Consider the following 16,866-nt stretch of genomic DNA (forward strand, 5'->3'; position numbering starts at 1 on the left):
ATATTTTGAATTACCAGCCGCCAAGAGAGCGGCCATTAAAGTTTAATTCATGACGTCACACCATCGGTTCCGGTTTATTTCATCAGCAGCACTGTAAACATGACAAGTCACGAACTGTTTAGTTAGGAACCGTATATATTTGAGTTCATTATTTCGCAAGAAGAAATTCAAAAAAAAGAAGACGTTCAGTTGAATCGCAGATCATGCAGAGGGTACACGTTTCTTCATACAAATGTATCGAACCTCAACTTGTCATTACGCAAATGATGGATCCACAGTTTACATAGTCTTTTCTTTTCAGATGACTTGGTGGGGTCAGGAATTTCGAGAGAAAAAAACCTTTTTTCACATCTCCCCTCCGCATTAGTGTAATTAACTGCTTGACAGGAAGGCACCAACCTGGTTACAATGTATTCGTAAAATCTACCACATTCATTCATTCATTCAATATTTTATTCCTCTTTGCAGAGAGTATATCAGAAATATATATATTACATTAAGGATGAATCATAGAACATATGTACAAATATGAAAATGTGAGAACAAAAAAAAAAAAAAAACGTACAAGTAGAATCTATACGGTTTGCTTGACAACGGAAAGAAACTCTGTGTATTAAACCAAAGTATCTCAATTCACCAGCTGACTTTTTATTCCATAAAAAGCCCAAAAAACAGTGCCGTGATGTAAATACACAGAGAGAAAATAGTTCCGGTAGCTGGTTGTCAAGGAATGTGTCCCCATGCCAAACCAGGTTAAACAAATATAACTTGCGTTCCTGAATTTGACCAATCAGAGACTAGAATACAATACAGTTGATTTTGTTGATCATCGTGGAATTAATCCTTGAATTATCTAGGGTAGCAGGGGACAGTTTCGCACTATGGGCCCGGTCAACTTTTTCAAAAAATGGAAATACCCCATATTTGAAGTGATATTATATGTGTAAAAATGTATACAATAATTTTAGGATGCATGTCAAATGTAGATGAGTGCTTAATAAAAATGTTGATATACAACATGTTGGTGTCACCATCATTCCTAGCATATAGATGGGTGCAAATACGAAACTAAGACACGTGGTCAGTTGCTGAAGAAATTCCGGTGAAAACATGCAGGGTCCAGCAAAGGGTCTGTAGCTGTGAGGGAAGGTGGATGGCCCCATATAAAAGGTAGATTTTTGAGAAGGGCAGATAGGATTCTTGATTGTGCACAATGTCTAAATCCCGATATTTGGTACTGTGATGGTGTGGGGGTGGTGCGGATTAGCCCAAATGAGAGAAAATCAAAGCAAAAACGGGGAACCTGCTCAGAGCATGTTTTGTGCACCAGCACCAGTATTTATAGATTACATGTCATTTAGGGTCATAATTTACTAACTACACTAATATGAAATACAAGTATTGACATAAAAGGGAAATATGATTTTTCATTAGTCTGTCATAATCTGACTTTGATGTATACCACCTATCCACATGTTTCAGAACCAAAGAAACTGTCCCCTGACACCTAGATAGGGACAAGGAAAAGCACACATACAGATATAATATATTTAACAGATAAATCTAAAAATATGGCGGAACTGAGAATTCTAGTATTTGATTAATTCATGACAGCTGTTATCGCACACAGTGTTGGGCTTTACGGGTACACGCCAAAAGAAATCGTAGAATATTTCAGACCTCACGTCAGCGTTAAAGTTTGTTTTGTAAGTAGTTTAACGTCCGTCATGAAGAGACATCACCAGCTGTAGGTGAAGTGTCACAAATTTTGGCCTATGCATGACGCTGACAGCTGCCAGTGATGGTCCTTTTATCAATCTAACAACTACCATAACACAGGACGTCGATTGTCAAGGTCATATCCAAACATCCGTGATTTTCACTTTTAATGTCGTTCGCTTGAAGAAGGAATACCTGGTAATGTTATATTCACCAATAGAGTTTTCTACATGTATGTAGACTTCCTTCGCTTCAAACATCTGTCACAATTTTAACCCAGTCCTCTGTATCAGACTCCGTCCAGGTTAGAAGAATCTCTCTCCTAATAATCCAAATGTTCGACTTTTCCAAGGATGACCCATGTCGTTATGAAGTTTTGTCAGTGCTGACTTTAGAAGCTGTCTCCGAAGGATAAACGTTGTTTTCCTGAAGATTAAATATTGAGTTTCAAGTTGCCAAGTCTCTCATTATTGTTATGTATCATTTAAATGAAAAGAAATTTTTGCACTTTTATTTTTGGCAAATTTTTCTCATCCGCCAAAAAGCCAACATTTTCAACACGCCAAAATTACCCGATATACCGTAATCACAACATATGTTAAAAATCTCAGGTTTGACGGAAGACGGGATCGAGAACAGAACCCGTCCCTCCTAAATGCAAAGCGAAAGTTCTAACCACTAGGCTTCAGGTACCGGTAAAGCAAAATAGCTTTGAAATTGAAAGACTTACTGCTTGTGGGAGTTATGAGATTGATCACTGTTCGTTATCTTCACCTTGCATTATAGAAAAGGGAAGTTGAAATCAAGATTTTGTTGCTCCGGTGTTTAACCTCAGAAGACAGATTTCATTAATTTGGTTATTTATTTATTATTATTTATTGAAGAATAGGCATATATACAAGAAAATAACACATAGAGACATACATTGAAAACGAGAGATCTTGTAAAATACATTGGGTACAAAGGAAAAATCTTTAAACTATTTGATATTAAAAATATGGTGGTTATACCAGGTAATGTATATGCCTATGCCAAGGATTACTTATGAAAGCCATATGGCTTATTTCCATTGATTGGCAAAGGTCTCTGTATACTGTGATGATAGTAAGTTAGCTCGTGGAACGCATGGTCATCTGCAAGAAGAAGTTGACTGAGAATGGACAACTCACTGTTAACAAGTAGTGAAAAGAGGTTGGTACAAGGACTCTAAATGATATACCGTCCTTAGCTATTACATGTGAATGAAGCCTGTTCAGGGTCAGCGAGAGGATTTTATAAGTGGGGAAAGATATGCTAGTTTTAAGAACCTGTACAGTAAATTTATAATGGCGAATTGGTCTCTTTTCATGACTGCAGTTTTCCTTTTCTCTGAATTGAATAGCTATATCCAGCAAAAAAATGGATATAGAGCGGAGAGTAAACGAATATTATATCATAAGACAAAGAAGTCCCTTCAGTGGCAGTCAGTAAGATTTCTCCCAAAGAAATCATCCCTTCTCCTGGCTAAATGGCTACTATATCGTGACCTTTTCCCGCAACAATGGTAATACAGTAATCCCTGTCTATAGGAGTGGCTAATCTTAATTATGATTTTATACTTCATAGTCATATTTCTACCCTATGTAGCATTTCCTCCCATCCAGACATTTCTCTGTTCACCTGGATATCAATAATTTGCATAAACGTGTACTTTTATCAATAATTTTTGGACATCCTTGATGAAAAACAAACAAAACACGAGTAACATAGAACAGGGTTTAAATAAAGATGTTTAACAAATCATATACTTATTTTGCATGTCCACTATAAATATGTGCGTTCTGAATCAAATCGATTACCACACACATAATTATTTAAGACCTCTTTCCAATACTGGAGTGTGAACCTGTAGAGCAAACTACCAAACACATCAGGCTTTCTCAGTCTCAAGATATTTTTTCTTAATAACGGAGAGAAGTACATCATCAGCTGCCATACTACTATCTAGCATGCTTTCTTCTTCTCGTATATAAATTCTATATATATATTTATGTTTTTTAATCTTAATCTGGAATATTAGATTTTGATTGTTTATTTCTGTTATTCAATTATAATAATAGCATTATCATTATTATCAAATGATTTACAGTAACAATGTCCATACCACAGAAGAAACATACACTGCTGTCTACAAAAAGGAAGACAATAAACTAGACTAACTTTTATATTGCACAAATGATAATTAATACATGTAGGTGCATACTTTTACGATAGACATAATTTTTTTTATTAGAATCTCCTATGCTGTGGAATTTTTGATTGCCATTTCTAATTTTATGATTTCTGAAAATGCATCAAATAACAGCAAAAGAAATTCTAAAGATATGAGATCTAAAAGACTTCAGTAAATGATATCACATATCTGATTTAATAGTTAAAACTGGTTGAACTGTTCAAGACCAATCCTAGTAGATAGTTCTACTACTTATATCAAATCTTGTCAGTTAAACATCATGTTCTTCACTTTCATTATTGGTTGCCAAATGTATGATGAGAAAGGGTCCATCTTTTGATTTTTCAGAGAAAACGCCTTTCGTCTTTTGGCCGTTTCCTCTGTAATCCACTCCAACAATTTATCAAATTCCGAGTCCACTTCAGCAGTGGGTTTAATTGTGGTCAGAAAAGCTTCACAGGGTCTCTGTTCCTGAATTTTCCTCAAATCTAATTTTTCCACCATCTCCTCTCTTGTCATGCAGTCTGGAAGATCCCTTTTATTGAGAGCAATAGCAACAGGAACACCGTTCAATTCATCCTCTGTAAGGATACTGTAGAGTAACTCTCTTGCTTCTGTAATTCTCTCCCTGTCAACACTATCGAAAACAAACACCAATGCCTGAGTGTTTAGGTAGTAATGCCCCCAGAGGGGCCGTATTTTGCCCCTGGAGCTTACATCCCACACTGTCAGCTCTGAATTGCCGAATTTCACTGTCTCAACATTAAATCCTATGGTAGGGATGGTCGTGACAACTTCTCCGAGTTTGTAATGGTACAGTATGCTGGTTTTACCGGCGGCATCTAATCCCTGCATCAGAAGTCGAACGGGTTCTCGGCGAGAAAGTATACTATCAAGGTTCCCCATTGCGATTTAAAAAGTCCAGACATTCAGTACTATCAAGGATATTTACGTGTTACTATGCTTATCAAAACATTCTCCTGCGAATGTCGATCCCGAAGCATAATCTTTTAATATTATTTCACGTATGACACCGACACCAAACAGTCTTATTATCATCAATAATACCGATCGAACTATGAAAGCACTGAGACCCTATGGTTTATCTAAATAGATAAAAGGAATCTCAGCGGATCTGAATAAATAAAAAGTTACGTCGATGAAATGTAGTAAAAACTTTGGCGTTCCAGAACTTATCTCTATCACTATTTAAAACGAGGAATTTTGATCTAAAAATAAATTGGTAAACGCTCGCACTCCAGCCTAGATTTCTATCGAGGCCGGTGGCAGGTTCAGCAGTTAGAATTCACTGCACACAAGTCACATATGTATATATCTAAGTGGCTATAGTAGTGTGCACATTTGTCATTCATAAACAGAACTGTCGCGCAGCTGACACAGATTAGACCGACAAGGTGAACCATGGCGGGAGATCGGCTGTACAGTTTTCAGACCGGCCAGAAGAATGCCTTCCATGTTGTGGATTATATTCTTTTTGCTGGATTACTGCTTTGTTCTGCTGGCATTGGATTGTTTTATGCCATTAAAGACAGGCGAAAATCCAACACCAAGGAGTTTTTACTGGCCGGAGGAAACATGAACCCCATACCTGTGTCCCTGTCTCTCCTGGCTAGCTTCATGTCCGCCATCACTCTCCTTGGGACTCCTGCGGAAATGTACAACTATACCACTATATACTGGTGGATAGGACTGGGCTATTTTTTCGTTATTCTTGGAGCGGCCCACGTTTACATGCCCGTATTTTACAGACTCCGTGTGACGAGTTCGTATGAGGTAAATTATATGCTTTTAAATATCTTTGGAAATAAAATTCAAACAAAAAATTTATCGATCCACATTCATAATTTGGTCACTATTGCATGGACTGTACATTCAATATTTATGGCGCTCTCGAGCTTAATCATGTGTATTTTGATCACACTAATAGGAGAGAAAGAGAGAGAGAGAGAGAGAGGCTATCTCGACAAACTCTATTTATCTTTCGTACAAACATGGGGGTCCGCGCGCGAGATGCATGTATACACACTTAAATACAGTATTATCATAATAGGGACTGATGTACATGTTTGCATTTAAAGCAAACTAAAACTTACTTGTAGTACCCTATCGGAACTTTCAGTGTGTACCGAACACGCGTTAGTGGTTTTTTCTTCTTCTTTCTTCTTTTTTTTTTTTTTTTTTTTTTTTTTTTTTTTTTATAAATTTTTTATCGACTGTATTTAGAACACCAATTTTCCTCTTCCTTTTTGTATTCTATTCAAATATTTTCTGCTATCAGTATTTCCAACACAATTCTTCATTTTCAGTATTTAGTACTTCTAGTATTTAGAATACCGGTTCTCCTCTTTTAGTATTAAAAAATATATATACCGGCTTTCTGCTTTCGGTAATTAATGGCTCAATGGTTATACAGAGCGTTCGCTTCGTGGATTCGAGCCCTGTTCAATTTCAATTCATTCATTCACTCAAAACCAAATCACTGGTACATGAGGTACAAACAAATATATACATATATAAACTATGATTATATAGGTAAGGTTAACAAAATATACAAGTATGTATTGAATTTTTTTTTTAAAACCTATATATTTAGGTGTAAGTAAATTAGTTCAGGAAGAGCAGGCAGCACTAAAAATTCTTTTAACAAACTTTGTTGATGATTTCAAAGATGCCACATTATTTGTATTCATTAACTCGTTAAACTTAATAATGTTGGGGTTTTTACAAAATCCTTTGTCAAGATATATTTTCCCGTCGTTTGTATAAAAAAAAAAAAAAAAAAAAGTACACTCCATGATGCTATGAAATTCATCAACAATACTATTGCAATTACACATTGTTTATGTCTCAACTTCCTTCAATATTATTCCATCTACCAATTTCTATAGGAAGATAATGATTACAAGTTCGCAATCTATTAACGTGATCTTTAAATCTCAAGGCAAGTTGAACAGATAATTTTCTAGACCAAAATTTGTTTTGAAAATTCATTCGATCTAAAAAAAAAAAAAAAAAATTATAAAAAGGTAATTACATGTACTACTCCTTTGCCTAACGCTCAGCATTTTGAAGTGCGAGTTACGCACGTTCTTTCGGATTAGACCCAAACAGCAAGGTTCTGGGTCACGACCAGTGTTGGCAGGATAAAGAACACGCACTGCTACGGCCCTGGGCAGCCATGCATAGGTCACCTGCATCTGGTGACGTCCCAATACGATTGAAAAGTTCTCGAAACTACGTAAAACAACAAATACACTTCCAGTTTTTAGAATACCCTCTCTTTTCTTTCAGTATTTAGAATACCCGTTCTCTTCTTTCAGTATTTAGAATACCCTCTCTCTTCTTTCAGTATTTAGAATACCCTCTCTCTTCTTTCAGTATTTAGAATACCCGTTCTCTTCTTTCAGTATTTAGAATACCGGTTCGGGAAGACTTCAAGGACGATAGGTGCCATCATATATGTAGTTCAAATGGTAAGTTGTTATATGTTGAAAGTGACTTTCATCAACAAAGCAGATTTAAAACAAATAACAGCTGTTCAATTTGTTAAAGGATTGTGTTACATGAATTTGGATTGTTTAGTCGGCCCGGCACATCACAGGCCAAATGTTACTGCTGCTGATAGAGATTCCTGCGCCGGTCTCTGACCCCAAACGTACTGTTTTCATCTAAAAACGAAAACAAAACACTTTTTTGTCACTGTACTGACGTCCGCAGTTAATCGTCGATTTCTTACGTAGATTATTTTGCTGAGTGTAAAATCATAAACCAGGAAGAGTTGAGGATGTTAAGGAGAATAACACCACTTCATGCTCGCGAATATCGTCATTTCCAAACGTTTGACCTTTTATTGTACATAAAAGCGAATTGTATTTTCCTGCACTCAATAGTTGAACTTTTCAAATGTTCCTCATTACTATAATTGTTAAGTTGTTGGGTTCGCCAAGGATAGCAGCCCGAAAAACAATGTGATTGGCCAGGAGTTAGTGTGTTTACGGTCAACGAATTACTTCCAAGTTGTACTGAAAAATTCATCAACATGCACTTGACTCAGATGTTTATATATTCGATGTGGCCATAGATAGGCCTACAGAAGCCTATGCCTAATTTACTCCATATAATTTATGGATATTGAAATCATTTTTGTTTCCAACAGCACGTTGCTTTATTATAAATGCAATTTTTATTCACAGAAATAGGACGCATCTCATTACATTATCATTGAGAATTTAAATGACTGATGTATAATTTCAGACCCTCTACATGTCCATTGTGCTGTATGCGCCGTCCTTAGCGTTAAATGCTGGTAAGGGTGTTGAGATTTTGGAAGAATTCATCGGAATTATATGATGTTAATTAATCAAATTGTAATCATTGTAATTACATGGAAATCCGGACTCATCCAAATGTAACAAAGGAGCTGTTCCCTTTTGAATGTGGTGCATGTCTTTACGTTTCAGTGACTGGTTTTACACTATGGGGTTCTATATGGGCAGTTGGTTTAGTCTGTATATTCTACACAACCATAGTAAGTATACTAAAAAAAGATTACACATGTATAGTAAGTATACTAAAAAAAGATTACACATGTATAGTAAGTATACTCCGATAACCAACTTTTGTTGTGACATGTTACTTTAGACTATATATCCATTATGAACTTAGAAATGTGAAGTTGTGGACCAGAAAAAGTGTTTTAAATTGGAATATATGTATCCCCAGTGACAGTCTTCACCATCAAATGGTCAAACTCAATTTGAGCAGAAACGAGTGAACAACATTCTGACTGAAGTTAGAGGTGCAACTGAGTAGGAGGCAGTGACAATTTTTTTTTTATCTTAGTCGTGATTTAATGTGAATAAGAATTTAGTAATGTAAGTTTGTATATGTATAATTTCACAAAATTAAGTAAGTTGACGAGTTTTTTTTTTAACTATGTAACAGTTTTAGTCATCGACTAAGTAACTTCTTTTGTAAAACAGACCTGTATCGTATGATGTAGACAAATGCAGCTTTTTGTGAATTATATAGCGTCCGTATTTTGTAAAAAAAAATTCATGCACTTGACGCTTTTTTGAAAGGGTGGGATGAAGGCCGTGTTGTGGACGGACACCTTCCAGGTGGGCATGATGCTAGCCGGTCTTCTAACTGTGTTGATCCAGGGCAGCGTCGAGGTCGGTGGATTCAGTGTGGCGTGGGAGCGTTCCGTGGTTTCAGGACGTGTTAACTTTATCGAGTAAGATTTTATGTGCCCTTAAAAGCCTCTCTCTCTCTCTCTCTCTCTCTCTATATATATATATATATATATATATATATAAATGTTCTCGTACTGGTTTATCATCCATTATGATTTGTCGTTCCAGTTTTGACCCTGATCCTGCCATTCGTCACAGTTTTTGGACCTGCGTAGTGGGCGGATGTTTCACTTGGCTGTCCGTATACGGAGCAAACCAAGCGCAGATTCAACGTGCTGTTACGTGTTCATCTTTAAGGAAAGCACAACTGTAAGAAGGAACCTTTGATGATCCTACAAAACATTCCTCAGTGCACAGAGGCTTTTGAACTAAAGTATTCTCACATGATTTGTTCAATTTAGAATAATACAAATATTTTGATGTCTTTTTTCTGCAAGAGCTTACTGGTTAAACTGGCCGGGTCTGTGTATCATCTTATACGTGTGTGCCATGATTGGTACCGTGATCTACGCTTTCTACGAGACCTGTGACCCCAAAACCTATGGGTTAATATCAGCATCTGATCAGGCAAGTTGTAAAGTCTAAGAAACTTATTGTTGCTGCACACACACAATATATATATATATATAGCACTAAATAATCACAACTAGGTACTGAAAATTCTCGCCCCAGCCCGGGGTCGAACCAGCGACGTACGGCACCCACCGCCTAGCAAGATTGTCAAACCAGTTCGTAAGTCCACTCGGCCACAACGACTTCCCTTGTGGCCGAGTGGACTTGCGCACTGGTTTGACAATCTTGCTAGGCGGTGGGTGCCGTACGTCGCTGGTTCGACCCCGGGCTGGGGCGAAAATTTTCAGTACCTAGTTGTGATTATTTAGTGCTTTATATATTAATTAATTGATTATCACATGTATCGTTTAGATCCTAGGGGTAAACGTAAGGTTGGGTGTTATAATTGTTTGTTTGTGCTTTATATACATGTATATATACAAACATACATTACAAAGAAATTTCAGTATATGGGTACCCACTTCCGCCCCTAAAATCCCGTTGGGGTCCGGGTTAGAGTAGGTCCTCAGTACCCCTTGCTTGTCGTATGAGGCGACTAAATGGGGCGGCCCTTAAGATGAGACTGCAAATACTGAGGTCCCGTGTCACAGCAGTTATGGCACGATAAAAATTCCTCCCTGCTCAATGGCCATAAGTGCCGAGCATAGGCCTCAATTTTGCAGTCCTTCACTGGTAATGGTGACGTCTCCATATGAGGGAAAGATTCTCAAGAGGGATGTTAAACAATACTTGCTAGTCAACGATAGGAAGGATTATTGGTGGTTTTATTTGTTCTGAAGTCTTAGTGCCGACTTCAGCTGCAGTTGGAATACAATACATGCAGTTTTTATTCCACATTTTGTATCCTTGCGTAGATGTTATTGCTGTTTGTTTAAGATGGCACCTGTAAGACAGGCAATTCTCCACATGTTGTTTCTGGAAGAGCTCCGACCGCTAACATTTATATAAATTTCTGTGCAAATTCTATAGTTTTGTTTGTATAATTTTGTATCCGTTCTGTAACATTTCCCCACAAAAATGTTCTTGTCGCGTATCAGTCCCAGCGTCTGATGATAAAACCACCATAATGCCGAACACTATCATTACCCGCGCCCGCTATTAATGCTCAGCAGTTAGTACTGTACTGCAAACCAACTACCGTGGAGTCGTCCTATTCGTGACGGAGTTAACATTCGCGGGCCACGAATTTACATCCCAACGAACATTTTTAGAAAATTAGTATTCCGATCGTATTACGTATCTATACACACCGTTATTTATATGTCACAACTAATGATTTCATAAGGACAGTGAGTAATGAGACAATGAGTCATACAGGGGCATCAGTACTTCACAAATCCATCCTGTTTGAAACTGTTGTATTTAAAATTTTGTAATTTTAACTACTTTTATGCATGTTTTAATATTATGCTTTTGAATAAAAATATACAATTCCCAGATGTTGACTTATATTTCTGTTTATATATGTCTGACATGTTTAAAACGGTGGCAACACATGTATTTTCTTAGGTCAGTGGCGGATTTAAGGGGGGGGGGGGGGGGAGGCGCAGCCGGCGCCCCCCCCCCCCTAAAATTTTCAAATTTAAGGTAAATCGTGGCATCTTGTTTAAGAAAATGTACTAAACAATAAAAGAAGCAATAATTTCTACCATTCCCAGAGAAATAAATGACAAATACTTTTGATTTCTTGAATTACTTTATTGGGAGAACTAAATTTTTTCCAAAAACCCTTAAAATTTGCGTCATTTTATTAATTCCACCTTATTAAAAATGATAGAAAATAGTACAATGGATATACTGTAATATCCAGGAGCTTTGCCCCCTAGGCCCCCACCACTGAGGGCCTCAAGGCAGGCCCCAGACCCCCTGCCTCATAAAGTGCCCCCCCCCCTCCCGTAACCGCAATTCCTGGATCCACCCCTGTAGGTTATTGATTAAAGTATACCCTCAGATGACATAATAAGATTTTGCCAAAATTAATGAGTTATTTAGATTTATGCATAATAGGAAAATCAACTTTGTTGGAGTCTTTTCCAATAGATATTGTGAATAAAAACTGTTAAACATAAAATATATCAAAAGTCTGTTATATATGAATAATAAATGATATGTTTCAAAATGTCGAATCCAAGGGCAATAACTCTGTTTTCACTGCTTTCTTTATCAAGTCCATTATATAAACATACATGTACATAATTTATGATGATCCCACCATCTTATATGCGTCATGATATTTGTGAATGGTCAACAGAAAACTATTTCACAACGATTAATTTCTGCAAAGAAGTAATCATATTAAACCTACTTCAAAATTACATATAAGTTTAAATGAAATTGCTAAATGAAAATGTTGGTCATTACTATACCATACTCAGTCTGCTTGATTAAAAAGTTGTACAGTATAGATTCCTTCCAGTACATTCTCAATCTCAGTACGATTCTTCTTTCCACAGTTACTCCCTCTGTTTGTAATGGACGTCCTCGGACACATTCCAGGCATTCCTGGACTTTTCGTGTCTTGTCTTTTTTCTGGTGCTTTGAGGTAATCATAATCTGTCAAATATTAGCTTAACTAAAATTAAGTCTGAAATTAAATGCAATTACAAATATCACTCTTTGACAAGTACCCTGTGAATATCATATTTGTTCTGCGAAGTAACTTCAGTTTATCAGAAGGAGAATCGCAAGAAAATGTTAGATTATTGCTAAAATTAGTACAATTATTAACATATATTTGAAATACATGCACAGGAATATGATTCTGACATCTCCCCATCTATTTGTAGTACTCTTTCCTCCGGGCTGAACTCCATCGCTGCTGTCCTTTTACAAGATGTACTCAGAGTTTTCTGTGTCAAACGGATTGATTCCGAGATCGTCGCTACATATGCATCTAAAATCATTGGTAACCAATTTAAGTTTCATTCTAACATACTTTCAAGCATTTAAGATATTTCTCTCCAATCTGGGACATTTCACCATGTAAATATTTTCATGCAGGTTTTATTTCATTTTTACATAATTTAGTAATTAAAGAATTCCATGCATTTAATGTATGTCACTTGTTTCGCCTTGCAGCTCTGGTGTTTGGATTTATCTGTCTAGGATTGACCTACGTAGCATCTCTCTTGGGAGGGGTTTTACAGGTGACAAAAAATACGAAGCATTTTCCCTGCAATGCAAAACACCAAACCTTCTCTGAATGTTACATTATCTAACATCAAAGAAAATGGTCACTACTTGTATATATTTCATAATAACTTTTAAAACTTAATTCCTTAATGCTATAAATTATAATAACTATATATATTACTTTACATATCTAGGCTGCCTTGGCGTTGTTTGGGGTGATCGGGGGACCACTGTTGGGAGTATTTACACTTGGAATGATGTTTCCATGGGCAAATGAAAAGGTAAAGAGTAAAACTCGATGAAGTTTAGAAACTACTATATACTCCTAGTCATGGTAGTCAGTGTTCTGAACATTAATGTTCCGTAATAACCAATGCATGTTTTAAAAAAATCATGCTATAAAATCCTAAAATGTCGTTGACATAGGGTGCTGTCACTGGCATGTTGACCAGTCTTACCTTAATGTTGTGGATTAGTGTTGGGTACCAGGTCCACAAACCTAAAGTTGCCCAGATGTCCCCGATCTCTCTGGTGGGATGTAACTGGAATCTGACCACCAAGATTCCCCCTGTCACCCACAACTCGTTCTACGTCAATAATATCACAACTCAGAGCTCCGCATTCATTGCTTCAACTGTAAACTCCACCCTCTCAACAGCAGCAGATATGGCAAAGGAAGATTCATAGTAAGGTTTAACTAACACTTGTCAATTCATTTCAATAGCAGTTAAATCCTTCCATGGTTATAGAGGATAATTTGCCTGATGCTATTCCATTTTTCTTGGCACAAAACAAATAATAGCTGTACAAATCCTGATGAGGCACTATCCTAAGCTAGATTACGTAACACTTAATCAAACGTCAGTCCCTACTTACAGCAAGGTGACTCAGTCAATGCAGTAAACCATGTTGTGATTCCATCCACCAATCCTTTGGTCGGGAATCCAACCCATTACACCATTGAACCACAAGATCCACAGTATTAGTCTGTCTCCTCAAAATCATGCATTTTCCCTTCCTCATGCTACCTGCTGAAGGGGTGGGAGAATTTCTCCCTCGTGCTACCTGCTGAAGGGGTGGGAGAATTTCTCCCTTCCTCATACTACCCACTGAAGGGGTGGGAGAATTTCTCCCTTCCTCACGCTACCTGCTGAAGGGGTGGCAGAATTTCTCCCTTCCTCACGCTACCTGCTGAAGGGGTGGCAGAATTTCTCCCTTCCTCACGCTACCTGCTGAAGGGGTGGCAGAATTTCTCAGAAAGAGCAGGATATAATGGAGGGCAGAAATTCATTCTTCTTCATATTTTCACAGTAAAGTCTCTATGAGCATTTGTGAAGAAATAGAAGAGTTCACGAGGAGAGAAAGATGAAGTGGGAGGGGAATATGACCCATTTACTCCAATATTTCCATATCATGGACAGATTTCACTCCTTCCTGTACAAAACTGATTTATTAGTGCTTATTTGTATAGCCTTTGGGATGATGAGCTGTATCTTCAAAATCCCTTGGCAAATTTTGGTCCAAAGCATCCTTTACCTAAGGGTTTGAACTACTTATCAAATTACTCATTCAATGGCCATAAATTCTGATGTGCAAGTACTAGAGTATTCAGATTTGATACATAAAATTTTCATTGTAAACTCTTTCTATTGGTACAAAAGTTTATGACCTTGAACTTGACTGTAAGGAAAAATAACACACCAGAGAAATCTGATATGGATGGAAAGTGAAGGATAAGTAAAATTATATTTTGAAATTAAAAAGTTTCAATTTTACTTACTCAGCAGTCTGATTAAAATCAAACCTCTTACTTTGCTCAATATACAAACAATCGCAGCGATAGTCCGTGTATCGAGTGATTTCAATCAGACTGACTTACTTTGGTAAAAAAAAAAAAGTAGTTTTAGGAGAAAGTAATCTGGGAAAAAGATTAAAGCCCCTGCTAGAATCAATGTACAAATTACAGATCGGCAGTCAACACGTTAACCTACTGAGCTACCCAGCTAGGCAATTAGATTTAAAAGGAATATACACTTTACATGTATTGCTAATATTTATATTCTCATTCAGTAGGAAGTCAGCCATTATAACGATGTATCATTCCAAAAATGTGATTATTGCATAAATTAACATTTAAGTGTTTGGAGCAAGGACTCTTACAATTTTAAACGTTGCATGTACTTTTCCATTAATTTGAACAAGACCTACCTTACAGTACCAAAGTATTTGACCTTGTGAAATTAATGATGACCTTTGACCTACTTTAAAAAACTTTATGGAATGCAAACCTGTACATTAGTTGTGTAAATATCTTCAATTCGTAGTCCATGAACCTCGTTTCAGATATACATGTATTGTTGTTAGGTAATGTGGACAGAGTTTTACCTGGCATTATTTGATTATTTCAGTAATATCATGGACAGATTCTACTCCCTGTCTTACCTCTGGTACAGTGCCACAGCTATGATTGTTGTGATAGGGGTGGGAATGATAGTCAGCGCAATCACAGGTAAAACTTACATCTCTCAAACTATGGAGACCCACTTAGGTTAAAAAACACCGACAAATCTCCATCGATAAGTCAGTGTGCATTTGAAATTAGTCAACTTGTATACTTCTTATGCAAAGCTGATAGTTTTATAATAGTACGCAAAGAGATTAAATACTTATATATGAAGTTACTTTACTGACAAAAACTCTTTGATTTCTGTAGGATTTGAAAATCCCAGTGAAATGGATCCCAAGCTGTTCTGCCCAATATTTGATGTATTCTGTCCATTTCTGCCAGAGAAAATCAGGAAACCTCTCCGATTTGGAGTACGTTACGATGAGGTACGTCTCTTGACTTAACCATTATATATTCACAATTATTAATGAAAATCACAGGAAAACCAGCAGATCCAGGAAAGATATTGCCAAATAACAATGTAGATGGAATTGATCATTTCTGAGTCACAAATATGCTTCTTCTTTTTAGTGATTTTAAAATGGGGTAAAAATTCACACAAAAAAGATGAATCAAAGATCTATAGTAGCCAAGTTCTGAATTTCTTTTAAAGTCTAAAGAAATAAAAAAAATTTAAATTTAATGCCCTCCCTGGACATGTAAATGTATATTAAATCATGATAGAATTCTATTTGAAAAGTCTAATTATGAAAATCATCTACAGCTGATAAGTATTGTTTTCAGATGGATGTCTGTGGAGACATGGAGATGGATATCAAGGATGGAATAGAAGACAGAGAACAGGCCACTCCTCTACAGGAAAAGGTCGTGGCAGAAGTGAACGGGGAAACCCCTAACAATGTCATGTTGACAAAATAGGAAATAGGAATCTCCTCAGATTCCCTAGGCCAATACTACCAAATTATAGCAACAACACTAAAATCAATTATGTCCTCATCTTCAATGAATTCATTGTTCATTCAGTTAAAACTCACTCAATCATTTTGTATACATGTACATTAGTTTCAAATACAATAGCTTTATATGTTGTGTTAACTTATCTGGGTTTAAATTTTGTGTTCATTTTCCTTTAGGTTGTTTGGTGCATACATCATTGTATGGCATAATTGATGTCATAAAATCTAAGGACAAAACATCATCCCGCAAATACTCCACAAAGATCAATTACTCCCAAGTGCTTGTGTTCCTCTACTGCCCCTGTTTTCTAGTGATGTTCATGTATGACCTTTTAGTACTGCAAACCAATCAACAGTGTACAAAATTGATCAGTCCATCATGTTTTTTCTTCAAAAAATGTCTTTTGATCTGTTGGATGATAGTAACATGAACTTTGTATTATGTAGATTATGTGATTTATATTTCTTTACAATTAAATTTTTTTAGAACAATTCTAATTAGCACAATTTACTGATTACCAACTATGGGAAATGTACAAATGCAATCATAATTTTCATGCATTAAGCTGTAACGTAGGTATCAACAAACATCAGCAGTACATCCAGTCATACTACTGCTACTCACTGAAAATGTTCCTTGTGATGGTTATT

The 16,866-nt window shown here is 36.5% G+C and overlaps 2 protein-coding genes across 2 annotated transcripts; one reads left to right on the top strand and one right to left on the bottom strand.

Moving 5' to 3' along the window:
* Positions 1–3,776: 3,776 nt before the first annotated feature.
* Positions 3,777–5,058, bottom strand: LOC125672397 (uncharacterized). Its single transcript, XM_048908643.2, has one exon. It carries the CDS (start codon positions 4,835–4,837, stop codon positions 4,199–4,201), a length of 639 nt encoding a protein of 212 aa, XP_048764600.2. The 5' UTR covers positions 4,838–5,058; the 3' UTR covers positions 3,777–4,198.
* Positions 5,059–5,081: 23 nt separating this feature from the next.
* Positions 5,082–16,713, top strand: LOC125669898 (sodium-coupled monocarboxylate transporter 1-like). Its single transcript, XM_048904733.2, has 15 exons — positions 5,082–5,725; positions 7,360–7,425; positions 8,207–8,258; positions 8,413–8,480; positions 9,034–9,188; positions 9,316–9,456; positions 9,585–9,714; positions 12,174–12,262; positions 12,507–12,625; positions 12,799–12,866; positions 13,047–13,133; positions 13,279–13,538; positions 15,261–15,361; positions 15,566–15,684; positions 16,043–16,713. Exons 1-15 carry the CDS (start codon positions 5,354–5,356, stop codon positions 16,175–16,177), a joined length of 1,962 nt encoding a protein of 653 aa, XP_048760690.1. The 5' UTR covers positions 5,082–5,353; the 3' UTR covers positions 16,178–16,713.
* The last annotated feature ends 153 nt before the right edge of the window (positions 16,714–16,866 follow it).

The sequence above is a fragment of the Ostrea edulis genome, chromosome 4, assembly GCF_947568905.1.
Source record: "Ostrea edulis chromosome 4, xbOstEdul1.1, whole genome shotgun sequence".
NCBI classification, from domain to species: Eukaryota; Metazoa; Mollusca; class Bivalvia; order Ostreida; family Ostreidae; genus Ostrea; species Ostrea edulis.